We start from the raw sequence: 24,171 nt of genomic DNA, 5'->3' as shown, positions 1-24,171 counted from the left end.
GCCACCTTCTATGGTTTCCGCTATCGGGCCACCCACCATTTATTTCCACGCTCCAGTTGTCTAGTCCTGGGCGTGAGGGGGTGTGTTAAGAGTCCCACATCGGACAATATATGGCCTGAACATGTCCTTATAAGTGGGGACAATCCTCACCCTACAAGCCGGTTTTGTAGGGTTGAGTTAGGTCTAACCACACTTCTTAACATATTGTGTTCAATGATACACAATTTTTTAAATAACAAAGTTAACTATACATAGACATCAAACTTTTCATATAAGGACCAAATAGCCTTATTCATTAAATTTGACTAGTATAATAAACGAAAAGTACATGACTTTGTTTGTTAATTTTTAAAAAAATCAAATTCAAATTTAAAATAAAATCTAATAAGTAATATGTCAAACAGATATATTTTTTTATTCTTTTTCAAACAAGTTTAACTTTATTAAACAAAATTCACCCGACCATATTTTTGGAAGCAGATTTAATGAACACGTCTCTAGTAAGAGTGCGTGATTCGAACTCTACTTCGTTTTGGAAAAGTCTCCAATTCATTTGCTTCACGAAATAAATTAATAAACAATCAATTTATTTTTAGCAATATCAACAATTAATTAATATACTATACTTTTTAGTTTTTCCACACGACTAATATTATAATTTATTCAGATCAAAGATAATATAATATGATATAACAAATTAACAATAATATTAATAATATTCCATTTTCTGCGTCACGATGAAAAGAAAGATATAAAGTAACTCAACTAACTCGTTCAAGTTTTTCCGCATTCGTCTGCAGTCGATTCGTCTAGAGTCTAGACTAGTCTTCTTCGTTTCCGTATGGCAACCGCCAAAGAAGAATTTCTGAAGGAGTTCGGCGAACATTACGGTTATCCCAATGGCTCCAAAACTATTGATCAAATTCGAGCTACTGAATTCAACAGATTACAAGGTTCTACTACTTCCTTTTCTATATCCCACAAGTTTGGAAAATCAGAAGAAAATTCCTTAGGTTTTCATATAGTTGTTATGTGATTATGAGTTGGTACTTTTGATTTTGAAGTTGTTTGCTGATTACAATTTGTTGATTTTGGAATTACACACAGATCTTGTGTACTTGGATCATGCCGGTGCAACTTTGTACTCTGAGCTGCAAATGGATTCAGTTTTCAAGGATCTTACTAGTAACGTATATGGAAATCCACGTATCCTTATTCATATAGTTCGTAATTTACATTCTCCGTAAATAAGTTGTTTTTAGCTTATTTTCACAAGTTCTTCAAAATAGCATATATGAAAACATTTTAACTTTTTTTGAATCTTTTGGTATAGAAATTGATTAGAGTTTTTGCTATAAGCGGTTAATCTAAAGAGACATAAGGTGGTGAAATCGAGATGAGTTCACGCAATAAGAGAGGGATAAAGTGAGTGTTCTTAGCATTACATGACAATGGTTTTTATCAGTTAAAGATTGTGGAAAATAGTGATTTGTTCAAATTATCCAATGCTATAAAGATGTAGCCGCCGTTTGACAACACTTTGTACTAAATTGTGCATTGTGGAACAATGGCCGTTTGTTAAAATGATGTTAGGCTATAGTGATATGATGCTGCTACTATAGCCGATATTCTGTTTCCGATTGAGTTGTGGGTTGGTCGAAGGATGATAATCGGAGTGAAATTCACAATTACTGGATAGAGATTATCCGAATTAAGAGAAGAATGCCGAGTATTTGTATTGCGCCGATGACCATTTGTGTATCAGCATGACACTTTTAGTCGTGTACTTACCTGGCTTACTTTGGATAAACTTCCCAACAATTTCTAGAAATAGGAAATATTTAAAGAATCTTTCTAGTTTTTTAAGCAATGTTTATTATAGAATCAAATGGTATATTATTACTGAAAATGTGATTATAGAATCTTCTGCAGCTTAATACCTATACGTTTATACTGACTTTACTTTAAGTAAAAATCTATAGACTTACTTAATAAGAAGCTCCGCATAAGCTAGAGGCTAATCAGAAACTGACTTTCTGTTTCTAGATTCTGTTTAAGAAAGAAACAAAATTGTTAAATACTTAATGCAGAGTAAGTTAATTTAATGCTAGTTGGCACTGGCTTTATGAAGTGAATTTCCTTAATCATAATGCTAGATAGCCAAAGTGATTCCAGTTCTGCAACTTTCGAGATTGTAAGGGATGCCCGCCAGCAGGTACAAGCAAATATGTAATTATTTAAATATGTCAACTGCCTAGTTTATAACTAGTAGCAATGATAAATTGCTATTAGATTCTTTGTTAATTGATCTTTAGCTAGACAAAAGTTTCTGTCAATATTTTATTCAAATATTTGTTATTCTATATACCATGCTATATGGTATAGGAATGAGTACTAGATTTCCACGAGTGACTGCTAGTTATCTAGTTTGTTGGATGCCATACCTTGCAACTTGCATGAGGTTTACCTTGTTTTTCTTTAATAAGGTGGGTGGGCTATGATAGGCCAACAGGAAAATATTGTTGGTGTTCTTTTTTAGTACTTTTTGATACATGTTCTAGAAAATTCTACAATTTGCCCAGATTTGAAACTATCAGTCATACAGGTCCTTGACTACTGCAATGCTTCTCCCGAAGACTACAAATGTATATTTACCTCAGGGGCAACAGCAGCATTGAAAATTGTTGGAGAGGCTTTTCCATGGAGTTGTAACAGTACTTTTATGTATACGATGGAGAATCATAACAGTGTTCTTGGTATAAGAGAGTATCCTCCCCAAAAATTGAAACCGTACTAGTTTTGTTCAATATATCCCTGCTGATGATACAATGCAATTAAATTTAATAAAATGGGACGAGTTTTGGAACCGGGTGAGCCAGATTTTTTTGTCCCTGACGTGACTCTAATTCAGTTTTCTCTCTTTCTTTTAATTTATATTTTATATCATTTTTCTGTTCTGCTGGACTTGAGAACTCAACTAATTCTTATGTGATATTTTATACTGATTCAGTATAATCTCATGTTTGGGCTTATCTCCTTTGCGTATTTATTGAGTTTAATCGTCTTTTTCTAGAAATCATTACTTTAGTAAAATGGTCTTGTCACTTTCTGACAAATCTAAATGTGGTAACTGTTATGATTACCTTGCTTTGTTAGATGATTACGAGAGCATCTGGTGAACAATTTAATTAAATACCAACTCAATCAGAGCTTACCGTATGAGAGTGTTGGTATACTATGTTTGTACAGTCGAGGAGGAAATGAGGGTGAGTGCAGCATAAACTCAACATAAATTGTTTCTATAAGCTATTTTACATAATTTATGGAAAAAATAACGAAACAAATCATCCCAAAAGCACACCATAATTTTAAAAGCACTTCCAAACACATACACATGTGTTTATGTACCAAGAAATTCAAACGAGCTCTTTCAAACGCCCACCAACTCTAGTCTGTGCACTTCCATAACTTGTATTAGATATGCTCTTGGTCAAGGAGCCGCGGCCATTGCAGTAGATATTGAAGATGTAAATCCTAGACTAGAAGAAGAATTTTCTACAAAGATATCACTGCATCAAGCACAAAGAAGAAAAGTGGCTGGATTGCAGGAGGGAGAACCAACGGGTAACATTTAAGGTCACGGGTATGTTCATGGGCTTTAAATTTATTGTCTTATATCTGTTTGTTCCATGCAGGTGATGTGTATAATTTGTTTGCCTTTCCCTCAGAGTGCAATTTCTCTGGGTTGAGATTCGACCTTGACTTGGTGAAGATTATCAAGGAAGACTCAAGCAGGATTTTAGGAACTTCAGTTTGCAAGTAATTTACACAATCATTTTTCTTATTAACTCCTTATGCGCATCCCTTTTGTCTAAATAACCTAAAAGTGTCATGACTTATGCACATTCAACTATTTGCCACTATAGTCCGTCATATGGCAGGAACTAGTAAAATTAATAGAGCTCTTTGTTACATCGATTTGAACATATATGGTATGTCTAGTCAGAAATGTCTTGGGTGTATTGATTTTCCCACCGGCCTTTGATATTGAGCTGTTTACTTTGGGACTTTTCCCATTACTTCCAATTTTATGGTTTTCCTCAATGGGTAGATAGCTTTACAATGCAACTTTACAATCTCTTGACCAATATCAAACACATCTGCTGCTTGTGGTAATTACTAGAAGAGGGATGATAATACGCTAAATTAGATTCTTTCAGGCTGGGTGATCTAACATTAACTTGGAATATCAATTTATAATTTCCGAATATTGTTCGTTGTTCGTTGAATAAAAATTCTGTCAAGGTGATTTACATTATGTATACTGATGTTAATGAATGATGTTAGCTACACGCCTAGGATTATAGGAAGTTAATATGTCTGAATCCTAATAGCAAGCAATGAGGAATAATGAAAATAATCTGTACAAACAAAGAGCTATTGACAATAGTTAATAAAGTTAACAACGTGCACAGTCTCACATATATACAGAGAGAGCAGCGGGAGGGAGAGCTTCGTTTATCTATGAAACTTTTTAAATAATCAATGATTGCTTATTTGCATATATTTTTTTGGTTCATAAGAAATAGACGATGGTTAGTCTTGATTGATGCTGCAAAAGGATCTGCTACCATGCCACCTGATTTGTCCAAGTATCCCGTAGACTTTGTTGCACTTTCATTTTACAAGGTATAAGGTTTAATGTTTAAATTTTGTTTTGATCAAGGATTACTTTGAATTTTGAGGTTTTCTATTGTTCATTTTCTTAGCTGTTTGGCTATCCTACTGGGCTTGGAGCTCTCATTGTTCGAAATGGTAAGCTACTGGCTTGTGAGCAATTAATGTATCCTGATTTTATGTTGTTCTCAAGATTCAATAATTCTCGTCTTCTTACCATTGTACTAATTTCATTTGTTGTTTTAGTTTGATGGTGTATTTTTTGTTTTGTTTTGTATTTTGTAATGAGGTTGCCTTATCTTCTATTTTTATGCTTTGGTTTTCTTATTGAAATATTGTTTCAACTAAAAAATGAATAGGGATTTGATATGAACACATTTATTAGCCAGCAATGTCAGTGCAGGAAAGATTGTGACTGATCAGGATAATTTCATATTTTATTCTCTGTTTAGATTAGAATAATTTTATTTCCTATTAATTTAAAATTACTTCCAGTTTTGCTAAGATTATACGTTACATAATCCTTATCTGCCTTAGTTTTGAATTCAAATGAAGTTTAGTTATGATCCTACATTTGGAATTAATTTGACCATTTTTAAAGTTTGTCTCTTATTGATTATCCTCTTGATTATTTGCATTGCAGATGCTGCCAAGTTATTGAAGAAGTCGTATTTTAGTGGAGGTTTGTGGCTTAGTGGTTTCTCGCCTCTATGTTGTTTAGTGGAGGTTTTCACTTCTTAATTGATTGGTCGGACCCTATAACAGGAACAGTTGCTGCATCCATTGCTGACATTGATTTCATTAAAAGAAGGGAAGGTATTGAGGAACTCTTTGAGGATGGAACTGTTTCATTCTTGAGCATAGCATCTATCCGCCATGGCTTCGAAATACTGAATTCTCTAACTGTATCAGCAATATCAAGGTATGCATAATTTAAGACAGAATTTAACATGAACATGGTTCCAATAAAAAGGGGATTACCAATGTTTTCCTAATAGATAACCGTCAACTTTTAATAAAAAGCATTGCATAGTATAAACTATTATTTATAGTTCCTGAGGATTGTCTATTTCAATAATACTACTCTTAGAGCCTATCCTAGTTCAGTTATTGGGCCATTTGTATACGAGGAAAACTCCATGCCCTAGGTGTCCTTGGGGTGAGGGTGGCTAAGGCAATCCTTGCATATAAAAAAGATTTACCTTGAAAGGTGCCTAAATAGAAATGTTGGAAGAGAAAAGTTGTTTCCTTAAAGTTGTTTAAATATTAGTGTATGAAATTTTATGTTTTAAAGCTTTCAAAAATTGTTGTCTTGTAGACATACGACATCTCTTGCTCTGTATACAAGGAAAACACTTTTGGCCCTAAGGCATAGCAATGGATCCCATGTTTGCATTCTCTATGGATGTCATAATTCAATGGTTAGTCTGTGAACAGTGCACATTTTAGTTGGTGTCTAATTTATAGTTTTATATGCACTAGTTATTTGTTCTTTAACAGTTACAAGACTTATGGCCATTGGTTGGTTTTTATTATTAAGTTATTAATATTAATATTATTATTATTATTTATTTATTTATTTATTTATTTATTTATTTATGAAGACTGTTTTCAGTAATGAGAACATAGAGAGGAGTTCCAAGTGATTTGTTGGATAGAGTAACATATTGAAGTATGTAAATGAAGATGGAAAAGATAGAAAGAAACCACACTAACTGCATTCTGTTATTTCAGTTAGTTAGTTACTCTAGGGTTTTATCCTATGTAGCACATGTTCACCTTCTTATGATGCAACTCAAGTCTTGTATAAATGCACATTGTGCTCACCATAATGAGTAATGAGAATCACTTTTATCCACTTTCATGTTCATGTTGAGATCTCTTAATATGGTATCAGTTTTCCATCCATGAACAAGTTCTCATTCTCCTTCTTCTTTCTTGATCGCTTCGTTTCACTGATTCACATTTTATCTCCATCTCCATAGCGATCTTCTTCCTTTTTTCTGCATTTCTCACTGCCTCGCACTCTTGCGAAGCCATATCCTCATCTGTTTTCTGTTACGCTCTTCGTTGTTGAAGATTTTCATCTTCTTTCTGTCACTTCTCATTGCAGTTTCTTGCTGCTCTTTCTCATCGATCCAACCATGCCGCCGCGCGTAGCTCCCAATCATCAACTTGATCTTGATTCTATCTACTATGTTCATCCAAGTGAAGGTCCGAATTCGGTTAACATCAGTCCCAAGCTTGATGGCTCCAACTACTTATCATGGAGCAAATCCATGCAACGTGCCTTGGGAGCCAAGAACAAAGCAAAGTTTGTTGATGGATCCATGGAGATTCCTCCCGATGATGACCTTAATTTTTCTCAATGGGAACGTTGTAACCATCTCATTCTCTCATGGATAATCAACTCGGTTAGTGATCAAATTGCACCTACCATTCTTTATCATGATTATGCATTGACTGCTTGGAATGATTTACGTGAGCGTTTTTCTAAAGCTGATCGTATTCGCATTCTCACATTACGATCCAAAATTAACAATTTGAAGCAAGATACCAAAACTGTCATGGAATATTTTCTTGAGCTGAAAGCACTGTGGGAAGAACTTTATTCTCATAGGCCATTACCTATATGCACTTGTTCCCTTAGATGTAGATGCAATGCTGTGAGAAAAGCTCAAGAACACAAACTTGAGGAACAAGCCATACAGTTCCTCACTGGTTTAAATGACTCTTTCTCTGTTGTTAAGACTCAGGTCTTGCTCATGGACCCTCTTCCTTCCATAAATCGCATTTACTCTCTTGTTGTTCAAGAAGAGAGCCATCACAAGAAATTAGATGTTGTGGATGATACTTCTATCTTGGTCAATGCTGCACATAAAGACTCAAGATACAAAGGTGGCTACACTAACAACAAGAACACTCCTCGAGTTTGCACCTTTTGCAATCGATCTGGCCATACAGTTGACTTTTGTTACCAAAAGCATGGCCACCCCAATTTCAACAAGAATAAAGCTTCTGTTAATGTGAATCAGTCTGATGCTTCTTCATCTTCTCAATTGCCTGATGAGTCCGCTGTTACTTCCAACACAAGCCAGCAGATGCCCATCACTCAAGCTCAATATGATCAACTCATTAGCCTCTTACAACAATCCAGCACTCCTTCTTCTACTCATACTTCTACTACCAATCAGGTTTCTTCAAGTGCTCCACATGATTCCTCAGGTAGTACTTGTAATGCTGCTTTCCAAAAATCATTTCCTTCATGGATCTTAGACTCAGGTGCTAACGATCATGTGTGTGCTTCTTTAGAATTATTTGAATCCTACTACAAAATCCAACCTGTCAAAATTACCTTACCAAATGGAAATTGCACTATGGTTCACTATGCTGGCAACATCATTTTCTCTCCTATCCTTTATCTCAATCATGTTTTATATGCTCCTGATTTCAATTTAAATCTTATTTCAGTTTCTAAACTTTGTCGTGACTTGAAATGCTCAGCTATTTTTTCTGTTGACCATTGTATTTTACAGGAATTGAATACCAAGAGGACGATTGGTTTGGGTAGCAAAGAGAATGGCTTATATATCTTGCAATTAAAGGATCCTCACATTGAAGCCAAAGCCTTTCCTTACTCATCAGTCTCCCAACCAAGCTATTCATCCTTAGCCAATAACTGTCTTGTTGACAAGCCTCAAAATACTACCATTCCCAAGTCTGCCTTATGGCATTTTAGGCTAGGGCATGTTTCCTCTAGTAGAATAGCTCTTATGTCCAAATTGTATTCTTCTGTTGTACATGATAATGATGCTACTTGTGATATATGCCATTTGGCCAAACAAAAGAAATTACCGTATCATTTGAGTTCTTCTATTGCTGCACACAAATTTGAACTTTTACATTTTGATATTTGGGGTCCCATAGCCACACCATCCATTCATAACCATAAATATTTCCTCACTGTTTTAGATGATCACACTAGATTTGTGTGGATCATTCTTATGAAATCCAAATCTGAGGCATCTTCTCAGGTTCAAAACTTCATCACTATGGTCCACAACCAATTTCACATCACACCCAAAACTGTACGAACTGACAATGGCCCAGAGTTTATGCTCCACCATTTTTATGCTTCTAAAGGCATCATTCACCAAAGATCATGCGTTGAAAACCCTCAGCAGAATGGCAGAGTTGAACGGAAACACCAACACTTATTAAATGTTGGTCGTGCCATTCTCTATCAGTCCAAACTTCCCAAAGTTTTTTGGTCTTATGCCCTTCAGTTTGCAACTTTTATCATTAATAGAGTACCTACCCCTATTCTCCAAAACCAATCTCCATATCAAGTCCTCCATAACCAACTCCCTGATATTTCCTCATTCAAAGTCTTTGGATCTCTATGCTATGCATCTTCCCTTCAAGCCCATCGAACCAAACTTGATCCAAAAGCTAGAAAATCCTTATTCCTTGGTTACAAATCAGGTATGAAAGGATACATCCTCCTTGACTTTCATACCAATGACATCTTTGTTTCTAGAAATGTCACTTTTCACGAGCATATTCTTCCCTACATCCCCACTTCTCCTATGTCAACCACATCTTGGTCTTATTTTCCTTCTACCAAAGACAAAACCATCCCACACATTGATCCTACTTCTCTCACTAATTCCACTGACCTAACCACAACATCCATCCCCACCAATGATTCCTTCCCATCCATTACCCTTCCTCATACCTCTGACAACACTACTGACCCTGCATCACTCAATCACCCTCCCTCAACCAGAACCTCTTCAAGAGTGAGTCATCAACCCTCTTATTTGCAAGATTATATTTGCAATTCTCTGGCTACTCCAAATCATTCTTCCGAAGGTACTCTCTATCCTCTCTCTAATTTCATTTCACATAAACACTTATCACCCTCTCACTCTCATTATGCATTGTCCTTAGTCACTAACCCTGAACCTAAGACATATGCTGAGGCTTCTAAGTATGAGTGTTGGAAACAGGCTATGCAACTTGAACTGTCAGCCCTTGAGAAAACAGGTACATGGAGAATTGTGGACCTGCCCCCTGGAATTACACCAATTGGCTGCAGATGGGTCTACAAAATCAAGTACCTAGCTAATGGCTCGATTGACAGATTCAAAGCACGATTGGTTGCCAAAGGTTATAACCAGATTGAGGGCCTTGATTACTTTGATACCTATTCACCTGTTGCCAAGCTCACCACAGTCAGAACTGTTATTGCCCTAGCTTCTTGCAAGCGTTGGTTTTTACATCAGCTGGATGTAAACAATGCCTTCTTACATGGCAACATTGAGGAAGATGTCTACATGGTCATTCCACCAGGTGTACATTCTCCCAAACCAAATCAGGTATGCAAGCTTATTAAGTCCCTCTATGGCCTTAAACAAGCTAGTAGGAGATGGTATGAGAGACTTACTTCATTTCTCCTAGCTCATAATTACACTCAGGCTGCATCAGATCATTCTTTGTTTGTGAAATGCGCATCATCCTCCATTACTATTTTAATAGTATATGTTGATGATGTCATTTTAGCTGGTAATAACATGAATGAGTTTAATTCTATTAAACTTGCCCTAGACAATGCCTTCAAAATCAAGGATTTGGGTCCTCTCAAATATTTTCTTGGCATTGAAGTAGCTCAATCTAAAACAGGCATTACTCTCAATCAACGAAAGTATTGTCTGGATCTATTGGAAGATTCTGGTTTCCTTGAGTCCAAGCCAGTGGTCACTCCCTCTGATCCTGCAGTCAAGTTGCACCAAGACTCAAGTCTCCCCTATCATGATATCCCTTCTTACAGACGACTTGTTGGTCGACTTTTGTATCTTAATGCAACTCGACCTGATATCACCTTCAGCACCCAACAACTCAGCCAATTCCTTGCTTCCCCTACAGTCACTCACTTCAATGCTGCATGCAGAGTTTTACGCTACCTCAAAACATGTCCGGCTCGAGGTATTTTCTTTCCACGTGACTCATGTCTCCAGCTGAATGGTTACTCTGATGCTGACTGGGCAGGATGTTTGGATACCCGTAGATCTGTCTCAGGACAATGTTTTTTCCTTGGTAGATCTCTCATTTCATGGCGTACTAAGAAACAACTAACGGTCTCTCGTTCTTCTTCAGAGGCAGAATATCGCGCCCTTGCTGCAGCTACATGCGAGCTCCAATGGCTTCTCTACCTTATGAAGGACCTTCACATTACCTGTCTTAGAACTCCTGTGATCTACTGTGACAACAATAGTGCTATCCACATTGCCTCCAACCCCGTTTTTCATGAGAGAACGAAACATTTGGAGATAGATTGTCATATCGTTCGGGAAAAACAAAACAAAGGCGTTTTGAAGCTGCTGCCAGTGAAATCCAAAGAACAACTTGCTGACTTGTTCACCAAGTCACTACATTCACAACCTTTCCATGATCTATTGTGCAAGTTGAAGATGCTAGATATCTACCATCCTTCACCTTGTGGGGGGATATTGAAGTATGTAAATGAAGATGGAAAAGATAGAAAGAAACCACACTAACTGCATTCTGTTATTTCAGTTAGTTAGTTACTCTAGGGTTTTATCCTATGTAGCACATGTTCACCTTCTTATGATGCAACTCAAGTCTTGTATAAATGCACATTGTGCTCACCATAATGAGTAATGAGAATCACTTTTATCCACTTTCATGTTCATGTTGAGATCTCTTAATATAACATTTTGGTATACTTGTGTTGGAATTGATTGTATCACAATAGTTAGTGCAGCATTGGAGAACAAGTGAAACCTAAGGAAATGACAATATTTCTTTATTGTTCCTGTACAAACTGTGCTTAAGCCTTCATACACACACAAACCAAGATCACTCGTGCAGTTTCATATATTTTCTAAGTTTATCACCCCATTTAAGAAATGGAACTAGTTAATATTGTTTTAAATTCATCCAGGAAATGTGTCATGAAATGGGTCCAATAGTTTCATTCAACTTGAAAAGACCAGATGGCTCTTGGTATGGATACCGTGAAGTAGAGAAGCTGGCATCTCTTTCAGGAATTCAGCTAAGGGTATGAATGTTCATTTGTACATTTTCTATGCTTTTCTGCTTGTTTATATAACTTCACTTACTATCCTTTTAGACAGGATGCTTCTGCAATCCAGGTGCATGCGCAAAATATCTTGGCTTGTCTCATACTGATCTCATTTCAAATACTGAGGTGTTTCTTTTATCTGCTTTTGTTTGCTAAATACTGATTATGATTCGTTTATCTACATGACAGTGTTAAGAAATGATAACAATATACCTATATTTAGGCTGGCCACGTTTGTTGGGATGACAATGATATAATTAATGGAAAACCTATTGGTGCTGTAAGAGTATCCTTTGGCTACATGTCAACATATGAAGATGCCAAGGTTTAAATTCTTTATACCAATTTTCTTTTTTGTTAAACTTTTGAACTATCAATATAGAAAATGAACAACATATTGAGTTAAAACAAAGTATCAATGGATGTGTTTTTTCCAATTGCTAATTCTATATTGGTTCTTGCTTGGTGTGTCAATGTTGGATTAAGTTTTACTTATCCAGATTTTGGTTTTATTTGCAGAAATTTGTTGATTTTGTAAAAAGTTCCTTCATATCACCTCAAAATCTTGTTCACAACGGGAATCAATTGAAAGGTTCGCCTCCTTTTTCCCATATTAATATATCCTTCATTCTTGGTGAATTGAAATCCAGATTGATTATATACTTCTATGCTTTTTTCTTTGAAGTCCCAATATGCAAAAATAGATTTGCATATACATATAAAATGCATTTTTTTTAATGTAGCAACATAGTAGGCTCGCTTAACAATTTCCTGTCTGTGATCTTTAGTAGTAACAATGTCTTTAAGGGGTTCTTTTAATGATAAAATAAATGGACTATACATGAATTACTTGAATAGCATACTGGAATTTGGTGCTGAAGTGCTTGAGAGATTGACTCACCCTCGTGAATTTATAATAACTACTCCCTCCATTCTCTTTTATAAGCAAATTTGACTTTTTAGGTTCATTGAATAAATGATGTATTTGGACTATATATAGACTAGAACTATATGTAGACTAGATACATTAATTATTCAATGAATCTAAAAAGTTAAAATTTGCTTATAATAAGGAATGGAGGGAGTATAGTAATATTTGCTCAATCTGAATCCCTTGATTATAGGAATTAAACCAGCTAATTTACTAATTACATCTGAGAATATATATGCAAGGAAAGAGGGAAGTTAGGAAAGAGAATATTTACTTAGAGAGAAAAAGCGAGTAAGAAATAAGGAAAGGCTCATTAATCCCTTCAGGCTATTGCTTATATATTATGTATCCTAAGTGACTTGGTAAAAATTCAATCAGGTGATCACTGTTAAAAATATCCTAAGTCCCACATTGGTTAGACATAGAGCTTGGAAATAGTTTATATAGAGTGACACTCCTCACCTTACCAACCAGTTTTGTAAGGATGAGTTAGGTCAAACTCTAATATGGTATCAGAGCCTATCGATCGGACCATGGGCCGCCCACCGTTAATATCCACGCACCAAGCCCAAAAAGAGTGTTGGGCGTGATGGGCTGATCATTGGAATTTATGAATGGCATAACAACTAACAAACCTCTCTTGAAAGAATCTTCCCACAGAAAATATGACAAAAAATCTATAAAAGTATTTGGTCTGCTCATGGATTTGAAGCATTACACATGGCCACCTTATTGTCACAAAAATCACATTTTCCATTATAAATAATATCAGGCTGAGAACTAATGTCTCAAGTTATTCAATACCAAAATCTTGTTTTTAAGTGTTATTTACATGCAGGTGTGAATGGTTCCGTAAATACCTGCTATTATCTCAAATCAATTACAATATATCCAATAAAATCATGTGGAGGTTTCAGTGCAAGAAGTTGGCCTCTTAGCAATAATGGTAACCATCTAATTTCTGCTCATTGTTCTGATTTTCCATTTTCATATTAGGAGTTCAGAAGAATAAGCACTATTGTGTACTACCGGATATTAAAATTATAGGGTTCCAGAAGGGTAAAGGAATACTCAGAGTATTAAAATCATATTGATATTATTGTGGACGATGTGATGTCATAAGTTGAAATATGAACAAAGAACCAAACTCTTAATCCTAAGAGACCATCTTAGATGCTCTATGCTATACTCTACCTATGACATTATCATAATAATATGAGATATCTTCTTGATATACTATGCTTTACAATTTATTCAAATTCTGTGGCATGTTGAACTACCTGAACACACGTTCTAAGAGGGGCAAGTTACCTTAGTACATGTGCAATACACAGACAATATAGTGTTTTAAAGAGTATAGGTAAATGTAAAGATTTTAGTAGCAATATTTTAGCATTCAATATTTCATTCTTAATTTCCTTTATCTATCACAATGATAGAATATAATTATTAGGATAGAATTTTAACCTATATTTTGTTAGAACCTAATTCTAATATTTATTATTAGGCTCAGAATTAGCTAATTATATCAATTAACATGATTTTATTCTACGCGTTATTATAAGTGGAGGTAAATATGGTCTAATTCAGATATATGCGGAAAACCCGAATACCATACTGTTACACCTTTGGTTGCACTACAACTTTCTGGCCGCAGCTACAACCATACAGTTTCTATTTTTTGCACATCATAATTTTCATCCACCCGTTATAACAAATTTAAAGCTTATTAAGATTTAGCTTTACAGGATGTGTTATACTCAAGTCTTAATATTTGTTTTTAGGGTTAGTTATAAAAAAAAAAAATTTGTTTTTAGGGTTTAATTTTCTTATTAGCATTAGAACGAACAAATCATATCTCATAGCATTTATTGTATTCATTCTATATGCTATGAGTTAATGTTCCCAAACTTTTGAAATCATCTTTTTTATCTCTCATGTTTTCAATATCTTAATTGTCAATGTTCTCTATTATGTTCCAAATTTCGCTATTCAAAATAAGTTCAATGTAATGCTTTGGATTGGGATTCTATTTATGTCACTGAGCGTTTGGTAAAATATTGTAATCATACCATTAGTGTTCATAGTCCTACCTAAATCCGTTTGATTGGGCTTTTATCGTATAATCCACTTTTTATTATTTTTAATTTTCACAAAAACAAGTGTCATAATTTCCTCTGTACTTTTATCTTTGAGCTATTAACAAAAATTTGTTCTTAAAATGTTTAGGAAGCTTGAAACATGATCGTGAATGGATTCTCAAAAGCCTAAGTGGCGAAGTTCTTACACTGAAAAGGGTAATCCATTTTATAATACATAAGTTCTTTATTTAGATCATCTGCTGATGGATCCAAATTTTAGGAACTGTACTTTTCTTATGGTCAGCTGAAGTGATTCAGTTTTGGTTAATTTATGTAAAGATTCATTTTTCCTTTAATATTTTTTTTTTGAATTAGTGGAGGTGCATTTTTGTCTATTGAAATTAAAGGAATTTAGATAAGGAAGGATAAGAGCGAACAAATACTTCAAAGTGGGTTGTGTTTTTATAATGATTGTACCAAAGACCTATTAGAGTGAGATATGAGAGAGAAGAGAGAAAAAGCTAAAAGAGAAAAGAGAGAAACAGATTCTGTTATTGTTGAATTGGAAAGGAGCATTATGCTCTATTTATACAAGAGGAGATGAACATTGAAGAGTTGAATCATTCAAGCTCTACAATTAAGGAAGACTTTTCTTATTCTATTAAATTAAGGCTGGACTTAATTATTCTATAGTGCTGATTATTCATATTCTAAGATATAACTCTAATACTCCCCCACAAGCTCAAGGTGGCTGCAAAGGCTGACTTGAGGCAGACAGGTTGAGCTTGCTGCTGAGCTCCATAAATCTTGAACATGAGAGAGGCTTGGTGAGGATGTCAGCCTTCTGGTCAACACCAGGAATGTGGCAGACAGTGAGAGACTTATTAATCACCTTTTCTCTTACAAAAAAGAGGTCAATTTCCATATGCTTTGTTCTTGCATGAAGAACAGGGTTATGAGCCATAGCAACTGTGCTCTGGTTGTCACAATAGATGGTTGGAGTTGTCAAGGGAATTTTTAGTTCAGCTAGCAAAGTTTGAACCCATAAAACTTCAGCTGTGGTGTGAGCCAAGCTGCGATACTCTGCCTCAGCACTAGAACGAGCAACAACAGTTTGCTTTTTGGACCACCAAGAGATCAAATTAGGGCCTAAGTACACAGCTGACCCAGAGGTGGATCTTCTATCATCTGGGTCAGCAGCCCAGTCAGCATCACAGTAGGCTTGCAGAGAGAACGGAACAGTGGAGGCAGGAGTGAACAATAAACCAGAGGTGATAGTTCCTTTTAGGTAGCGCAGAATACGCTTGACAGCTAGCCAATGGGACTCCAAGGGGTGTGCCATGAATTGACATACTTTGTTAACAGCATAGCAGATTTTTGGCCGTGTAATTGTTGCATACTGCAGGGCCCCTACAATGGACCGGTAGTGGGAGGCATCAGACAAGGCAGCAGACCCTGTTTTGATGAGTTTGGTGGAGGATGCCATAGGAGTAGCAACTGGATTGGAATTCTCCATATCAGTTTTGATTAGCAAGTCCCTTAGGTACTTAGATTGAGTGAGAAGGAGATTTCCATTGGACAATTTCTTCACCTCAAGGCCCAGAAAATAATCCAAGTCACCAAGTTGTTTGAGAGCAAACACATGATTTAATTGTTGAGTAACTTGCTTGATGAGAGGAGGGGAGTTTCCTGTGATGATTATATCATCAACATAAACCAGCATGTAAATGACAGCATTGTGATGCTTGTAGATGAAAAGTGAAGTATCACACTTGCTGTTTAGAAAGCCAAAGGATAAAAGAGTGGTTTTGAGTCTTTCAAACCATTGCCTCGGGGCTTGTTTTAGGCCATACAAGGCCTTGTGCAAGTGACAAACCAGAGATGAATTAGGGGCAGTAAATCCAGGGGGTTGCATCATATAGACCTCCTCTTCAAGAATGCCATTCAAAAAGGCATTGTTTATGTCCAACTGCTGCAAAGGCCAATTGTAAGTTAGAGCAAGAGTCAAAATAATTCTAATTGTGACCGGTTTAATAACAGGGGAGAAAGTTTCATTAAAGTCAAATCCATGGACTTGATGGAACCCCTTAGCAACAAGCCTAGCTTTGTACTTATTTACTGTCCCATCAGCATTTTCCTTTACACGAAAAATCCACTTGCAGCCTATTGCTTTCCTGTTAGCAGGCAGTGGTACGAAAGACCAAGTGTTGTTCCTTATCAAGGCACCATACTCCTCTTGCATAGCAGCAAACCACTTAGGATCTTGGAGAGCAGTTTTAACACTCTTAGGCTCAGAATTGACAAGAAAAATGGAAGGATTTAGACGAGGTAAGGGTACACCAGATTTAGTTCTAGTAGTCATAGGATGAGTATTGGTGGGGAGAGGCTGAAGGTTAGGATCCCTAGGAGCATAAATAGAGGAGGAGGATAGTGAAGTGGTAGTAGTAGGCTGATTGTTGGCATTTGAAGAGGGTGAAGGAGTAGGATTAGTGCTGGCTGTTTGTGTTATAGGGGTTGCTGCTGACCCAGAGGCAGTAGGTGTGGGGCTGGAATTGGATTGGGAAGAAGAAGAGGAGTGTGAGACACTAGGTGTGGGGCTGGAATTAGATTGAGAAGAAGAAGAGGAGTGTGAGGTAGTGGAAGCAGTAGGAACGGGAAAAACATGAGGGAGAGCTTGTGTGTTAAGGGTTACTTTAGATGAGGAGGAGGATGGAATGGTTGATGAGGGGAGAGAAACATTAGAGGAAAAAAGATCATTGTAAGGAAATTTGGACTCGTTGAAAAGAACATCTTTAGAGATGAATATTCTACCACTTGGAGAGAGACATTTGTAACCTTTGTGAGCTGTAGAGTACCCTAGAAAAAGGCACTCGTGGGATCTAAAGTCAAATTTTTTAGAGTTGTATGGGCGAAGGAGAGGAAAACAAGCACACCCAAAGACTTTAAGGAATTTATAGTCAGGATTTTGATTGAAAAGGACAGCATATGGTATATGTTGATTGAGAGACATGGTTGGTAACCTATTTATTAGGTAGACAGTGGTTAAAAAGGCATGATCCCAAAATTTGAGAGGTAAAGAGGCATGACTCAAGAGGGTTAAACCAAGATCAACAACGTGTCTATGCTTCCTCTCCACTACACCATTTTGGTGATGAGTGTGAGGGCAAACTAGGCGATGAATAATGCCAAGATCAGAAAGAAACTTTGTAAATGGGCGAAATTCACCACCCCAATCAGTTTGGACAGATTTAATAGGAAATCCAAATTGTAATTCAGCCATGACTTTGAATTGTTTAAAGATAGTTAAGGCTTCAGATTTATTTTTGAGCAAATAGATCCAAGTAAATCTGGTGTATGCATCAACAAAGGTGATGTAGTAGGTAAAGTTTTGGGAGGATTTGACTGGGGCAGGACCCCATAGGTCACTGAAAATTAATTCAAGAGGAGAGTGATATTGAGTTTGTGACTGAGGGGAGTGCAGCCTATGTGCCTTTCCCATACAGCAGGTAGAACAAAAGATAGATTCAGCTTTATTAGAATAAGGAATATTACATTGAGCTAGAACAAGTCTCATAGTATTAGAATTTGGATGACCAAGGCGTAAATGCCAAGTATGTTGAGAATTATATGAGTTATTAGCTGATACATTTTGATTAGAAACTGAAACCCTATCACTAGTGCTGGAATCAGATCTTGAAACATGAGCATTAGAGTCTAAGGTGAGACATGAGACTTGACTTGTTGAAGGAGACTTAAGAAGCTGAAGATGAGAAAATTGGTACAGGCCATCACTTCCTACCCGACCTTGGAGCAGAATTTCATTGGTAGCCTGAGATTTGACATAGCACATATCAGCATGAAACTCAAAGAAAACTCTATTATCAAGACAGAATTTGCTGACACTTATCAGGTTCTTTGTAATAGAAGGAACAAGCAGTAAATTATGAAGAGCTAATGGAGTGTTAGGTTTAGAATGAGAAGGAAAATAAGAAGAGCCTGAAGAGTGAATGTGCAAACCTTGACCGTTACCAATGAAGATCTGATCAGGACCTTCAAAAGGTGTGGTTTGCTGTATGTTTTGAGAGGCATTGGTAACATGATAAGAAGCTCCTGAGTCTGGGAACCAGGCACTGCTTGGAACTGAAGTTGTGTTAGCAATCATAGCATTGGGAGTGATCTGTGACTGAGGAACAGGGAGAGGGGCAAGTCTTGGTTGATAGCTTGGGCGTGACCGAGTGTTAACCATGGGCTGAGCAAACTGTGGTCCACCAATTGGTTGATACGGATAGAAATTTTGTAGGTTCATTGTTTGAAAATCAGCAGGTATGTTAGGTTGAAATTGTTGATTGAACCTATGATAGCAGTTAGCAGCAAGATGACCATATTTGAAGCAAACTTGACATTGAATGTTGCTGAACCTACCTCTCCCACGGCCGCGTCCACCACCACGGCCAGCTGCACGGCCTCCTCTTGAATAGGTTGGATTAAAGGTTGAATTCACAACTTGTTCATTGTTCTTGTTATTCGAGTTATCAGTTTCAGGTTGAGAATTGGCTTGAGTGAGATTCACTGAGGCAGCCACCTCCATTTGTGAGTGTTTCTTATACTTGTTGAATCTCATCTCATGAGCAAGAAGAAGAGCTTCAACTTCTTCAAGTTCTACTGAATCAAACTTGCTTTCAATAACTGAAATAACAGAGGCAAAGTCTTGAGGAAGACCTTCAAGAATCACATCAATGTGCTGCTGATCTGGAACTGGATCTCCTACTGAAGCAAGCGCGTCAACAAGAGCTTTGATGCGAACCAGATAATCACCAACAGATTTGTCTTCAAGTGTTGTAGATCTGAGTTCCGCTCGTAGTTGTCTTGCTTTCGCACGTGTAAGCTTTTGAAAATGCGCAAGAATACGTTCCCAAAGCTCGTAGGAATGAACGCATCCAAGAACACGTGAAAGAATCGAAGGTGAAAGCGTGGATTGAAGCCACGTCATAAGCCACTGATCTTGCGTAATCCAGGTGCGATACGCAGGGTTCTCACGAGCAGCGGCACGATCTTCATCAGTCAGGTATCGATTCGGTATGTCACGAAGGTAAAGGTAGTTTTGAAGATTGTTCGCGTTAACGAAAGGATCTACTTGTTGGCGCCAAAGTAGGAAATTCTTCTCATCAAGTTTTTCTGTGATTTTGAGTTGGAAGGACATAGATGTTGGGGTGGCCGGAGCTGTAGTTACTGGAATCGCTGCCATGGATAGAACCGAAGCTCTATGATACCATATTAGAGTGAGATATGAGAGAGAAGAGAGAAAAAGCTAAAAGAGAAAAGAGAGAAACAGATTCTGTTATTGTTGAATTGCAAAGGAGCATTATGCTCTATTTATACAAGAGGAGATGAACATTGAAGAGTTGAATCATTCAAGCTCTACAATTAAGGAAGACTTTTCTTATTCTATTAAATTAAGGCTGGACTTAATTATTCTATAGTGCTGATTATTCATATTCTAAGATATAACTCTAATAAGACCGAACTCCAACTCTTACTTGTAGAGTTATAGTTGTACTAAACTCTACTGCAAACCACTGATATACAAATGAGAAAGTTAAAATATTCAGTTCTAAGTTCTCTTCAAGTTGCTCACTCTTCTCTCCGTTTTTATTTTCTCTCGGAGTTCTTTAGGTGTTAAGCTAACGAGCTTATCTATTATTCACTTTTCAAAACCAATACACGATTGTAAAGTTTGAATTTATTTGATCTTAATTTTGTAGGTTCCTGAAATGGGTCTTATAAGCTCCTTTATTGACCTCAGTCAGGGAATGTTGTTTGTAGAGTCTCCACATTGCAAAGAAAGAATGAAAATCAGGCTTGAGCTAGATTTTTATGATGGTACTGTACAGGACATTGGACTGCATGGCCAGAGGTATGTGATGTTATGCACATTTTATAAATATGTTCTTATGTATTGTTAAAGACGACTTCATTAATTTGATATATACACTGGTACTAGTGGAATCTTACAAAAAGAATCACATGCAGATCAGTAGTTTGTTGTATTTGCAACGCTAAACTTTAAGATTCTAAATTGATATTTTGTGCTATTATCTTTTTTTTTATTGCTTAGGTACAAGGTATATAGTTACAGCAATGAGACCAATGCATGGTTTAGTGAAGCCGTTGGAAGACCTTGCACTTTGTTACGATATTCTGGTTCCAATCACGAGTTTGTGTTAGACAAGACCAAAGATGTAGTCTCGTGTAAAGATACAAATAGCGCAGTCAGTTTCGCTAATGAAGGTCAATTTTTACTTGTATCTGAGGAAAGTGTTTCTGATCTAAACAAAAGATTATGTTCAGGTATGTTCTTGTACCCTTGAGAATTTAGCCAAAGACACATGCTTGATTGGAAATACAATTTTACTTGCAGTTAATTTGTAAAATGCTTGACGTGACTGTTTTATCATTGTACATGAATCTATATAAGTACATTAACCCAAGACTTCAAATATTGCGATATTTGTCCCTCTATATATACTCTTTCAATGCCCCTCACGCCCACCACTCTTTTTGGGCTTGGTGCGTGGATATTAACGGTGGGCTGGTCCGATCGATAGGCTCTGATACCATATTAGAGTTTGACCTAACTCATCTTTACAAAACCGGTTGATAAGGTGAGGAGTGTGCCTCTATATATACTCTTTCAATGCTCTATCTCCAATCAATGTGGGACTTTAGGATCTTCCTAATATGTACGAAGAATGATTACAAATCAGACATGTAAGCTATAATAGAAAGCACATCTAGAATAAAAACAGCGAGATAAAAGCTCTAAGTTAATCATTGGTACAACCTTATAGTTATAATATAAGTAAGTCCTATGAAGCACGGATACTTCAAAAACTAGGCCGTATCGTATCCGATACGCTCCGATACGCCGATACGCTCCGATACGCCGATACGCTCCGATACAGCGCCGATACGTATCGAAGGAGTATCCGGATTTATTTATATTAAAAAATAAGTAAATAAATTCCGATACGGCAGCGATACGTCTCCGATACGTCAGGATACGTGACTTCTCAATTTTAAGAGTTTTATTTATTTATTTTAATGACTCTATTCTTTTTAATGGTCATTTTTAATACCCTATTTAATTCCTTCCAGAAACCTGCCATTTTTCAAGAATGATTTAATTTCTCATGATTTATTACTACCAATTTTCAACATTTTAAATTTAATTCATATTAATTATAACTTCCTCTTTTTTCTTACGTATCATTCCTTTTAATTTTTACAAGAAAGTTCTATTTTCAATATTATACCTTGCAACCTCTTTCTCTGCAACGATTAATTTCTTCTTCTTCATAATGCCTTCACATTTTTTCATTAAGAACATCTTACTAAAATATAGGTATCACTTTAATATTTTCCAGCAATATAGTAATGTATTTACAATTCCATTGAGTTTGGTTTTGTTAGATTATAATTTAACTAAACGTATCTTAAACGTATCGTATCTTATAGATTTCAATTAGTAACGTATCGCCGTATCGGATACGTATCGTATCCGATACTCGTATCGTGTCCGTGCTTCATTGAGTAAGTCTTTTGATGCTCCATCTTGTATTCTCACGCTAGTCATGCTCTTGTATATATCTTGGGTTGCGTAAATGTTGACAATATGATCTTTTTCTCCAAAACCTTATACAGACCCTTTTAAGAATCTTGTATATCTTTTCAAAATCAATGAAAAATAGGTTAAAATAAATTCCTTTGATATCATTCTTTCTTGTAGCAAGTGTATAGCTTGAATAGAGAGCCTCTTATCTTTATGTTTGCTCAATCACCCACTCCCTTTACTTTGTAGTACGGCTCAAAAGCTTAATCCTCTATAATTTGCGTAATTTTGTTTGTCACATTTGTTCTTAAAGACTGGGCAAACTTGTTTGACAAAATGATACATAATGGAATGCATTTCTAATTGATTTGACTGTTTGATCAAGTTCTAATGATGCCAACATGATTTTAGTGTATGAAGCAAGATCGAATGTCATGAAATTCTTTTTAAGAAAGTTAACATTCATTTTCAGCCGTACTTGTGCCGATCACTTGTGTATTACAAATTTTTTTAGTTACACTGTTTAGTCTTTAACCCCAAGTTTCAGAATATTGAATATTTGACAACTATAGTTGATGTTTTTCCTAGATGTTCAGAAGGGCGTATGCGGAACAGCAATAAAAGTCAATGTAAATAGATTTCGTCCCAACCTTGTGGTATCTGGAGGCAGGCCTTATGATGAAGATGGATGGAGAGACATTAGGATTGGAAATAAGTATTTCAAAGTAAGTTCTAACAATTTTCTAAATATTTGACAACAAATTTTTTGGAGTTTTGCTGTTTGATATGGACACTATTGTAGTTAAATGGTTCTTTGACTAACACTTACTTGAACTCTGCTATTTTTTCTCAATAATGCATAACTATTATCATGACAACTTTATAATGTAGTTTCCATATGCTCTGCAGTCGCTAGGAGGATGCAATCGATGCCATGTAATCAACCTTTCATTAAATGCCGGGCGAGTGCAAAAATCAAAGGAACCTTTGGCAACCTTAGCATCATACAGGAGAGTAAAGGTTGGTCAAATTGTCTTATAGCTAAATTTATTTACATATTTTACTCATCCTAGGCATCATCAATAGTCTAATATAACTATATACATAAATCAGGGAAGGATTTTGTTTGGTATACTGCTTAAATATGAATCTGCTAATGGAGAGCAGCAACAAGGTGATTCATGGCTGCATGTGGGGCAGGAAGTGCATCCAGATTGATGTGTGCAATTTATAAGAATCATTTTCCTAAACTCGCAGATGCATGTCTTCCAAGATTACTGGAAGCTTTTGAAGTAGTATTCGATGCCTCTGATAAAATATTATATAATTTATTAAATTTATATTGTACAATTCTATAGAAGGATACTTGATATATGCTTTAATGTCTGAATGAGCACTGCAAAAATGTATAACAGTCATAAACTTTTTGCCATTATATGTTGACTACAGAAAAAAAGAATGAATAAGATGCAAGTCTTTGCGACGTGATATTCGTCCACAGGTGGGGAATTCAGTTTTGTAAGTTTTCTTATTTATTGTCATTCAAGCTAACTTTCTGAGTTATGTCTTAGTTTAAATATGACAAAACTGTGATAAAATAGTTAGAAGTTAGATTATATTTAACTGGTATAATTTTGGAAATATTTTATGAAGTTTTATTTAACTAGTGTTTAACGTGACAGATTTAGTCAATATGCTTTAACATGTCTAAGAAATTATCCTTAAGTGATTTGAATTATATATATATATATATATATATATATAT

The 24,171-nt window shown here is 36.0% G+C and overlaps 1 protein-coding gene across 2 annotated transcripts; it reads left to right on the top strand.

The window, feature by feature from the left end:
* Positions 1–733: 733 nt before the first annotated feature.
* On the top strand, positions 734–23,957 carry LOC131601601 (molybdenum cofactor sulfurase-like). Of its 2 annotated transcripts, XM_058873460.1 has the most exons (22): positions 737–953; positions 1,108–1,206; positions 2,157–2,215; positions 2,606–2,766; positions 3,479–3,624; positions 3,696–3,819; positions 4,584–4,689; positions 4,770–4,815; positions 5,321–5,359; positions 5,443–5,599; positions 5,996–6,098; positions 11,645–11,761; positions 11,834–11,911; positions 12,009–12,110; positions 12,305–12,377; positions 13,555–13,662; positions 14,946–15,013; positions 20,560–20,711; positions 20,913–21,145; positions 22,995–23,131; positions 23,316–23,426; positions 23,520–23,957. In XM_058873460.1, the coding sequence occupies exons 1-22, from the start codon at positions 842–844 to the stop codon at positions 23,622–23,624; spliced, it is 2,436 nt and encodes an 811-aa protein (XP_058729443.1). In that variant the 5' UTR covers positions 737–841; the 3' UTR covers positions 23,625–23,957. The 2 variants fall into 2 exon arrangements, 1 of the variants encoding a protein (XP_058729443.1); XR_009283737.1 differs by lacking the exon at positions 23,520–23,957 and having other exon boundaries at positions 734–953; positions 22,979–23,131.
* The last annotated feature ends 214 nt before the right edge of the window (positions 23,958–24,171 follow it).

Source organism: Vicia villosa, linkage group LG5, assembly GCF_029867415.1.
Source record: "Vicia villosa cultivar HV-30 ecotype Madison, WI linkage group LG5, Vvil1.0, whole genome shotgun sequence".
Lineage (NCBI taxonomy): Eukaryota > Viridiplantae > Streptophyta > Magnoliopsida > Fabales > Fabaceae > Vicia > Vicia villosa.
This window is presented reverse-complemented; position numbering and strand designations above follow the sequence as displayed.

Excerpts from the sequence above, each read along its gene's own strand:
- LOC131601601 (XM_058873460.1), top strand. The coding sequence starts at position 842 with ATGGCAACCGCCAAAGAAGAATTTCTGAAGGAGTTCGGCGAACATTAC. Across the intron at positions 2,767-3,478 it reads AGTGTTCTTGGTATAAGAGA|ATATGCTCTTGGTCAAGGAG; the intron begins GTATCCTCCCCA and ends AACTTGTATTAG. Across the intron at positions 13,663-14,945 it reads TTGGCCTCTTAGCAATAATG|GAAGCTTGAAACATGATCGT; the intron begins GTAACCATCTAA and ends TAAAATGTTTAG.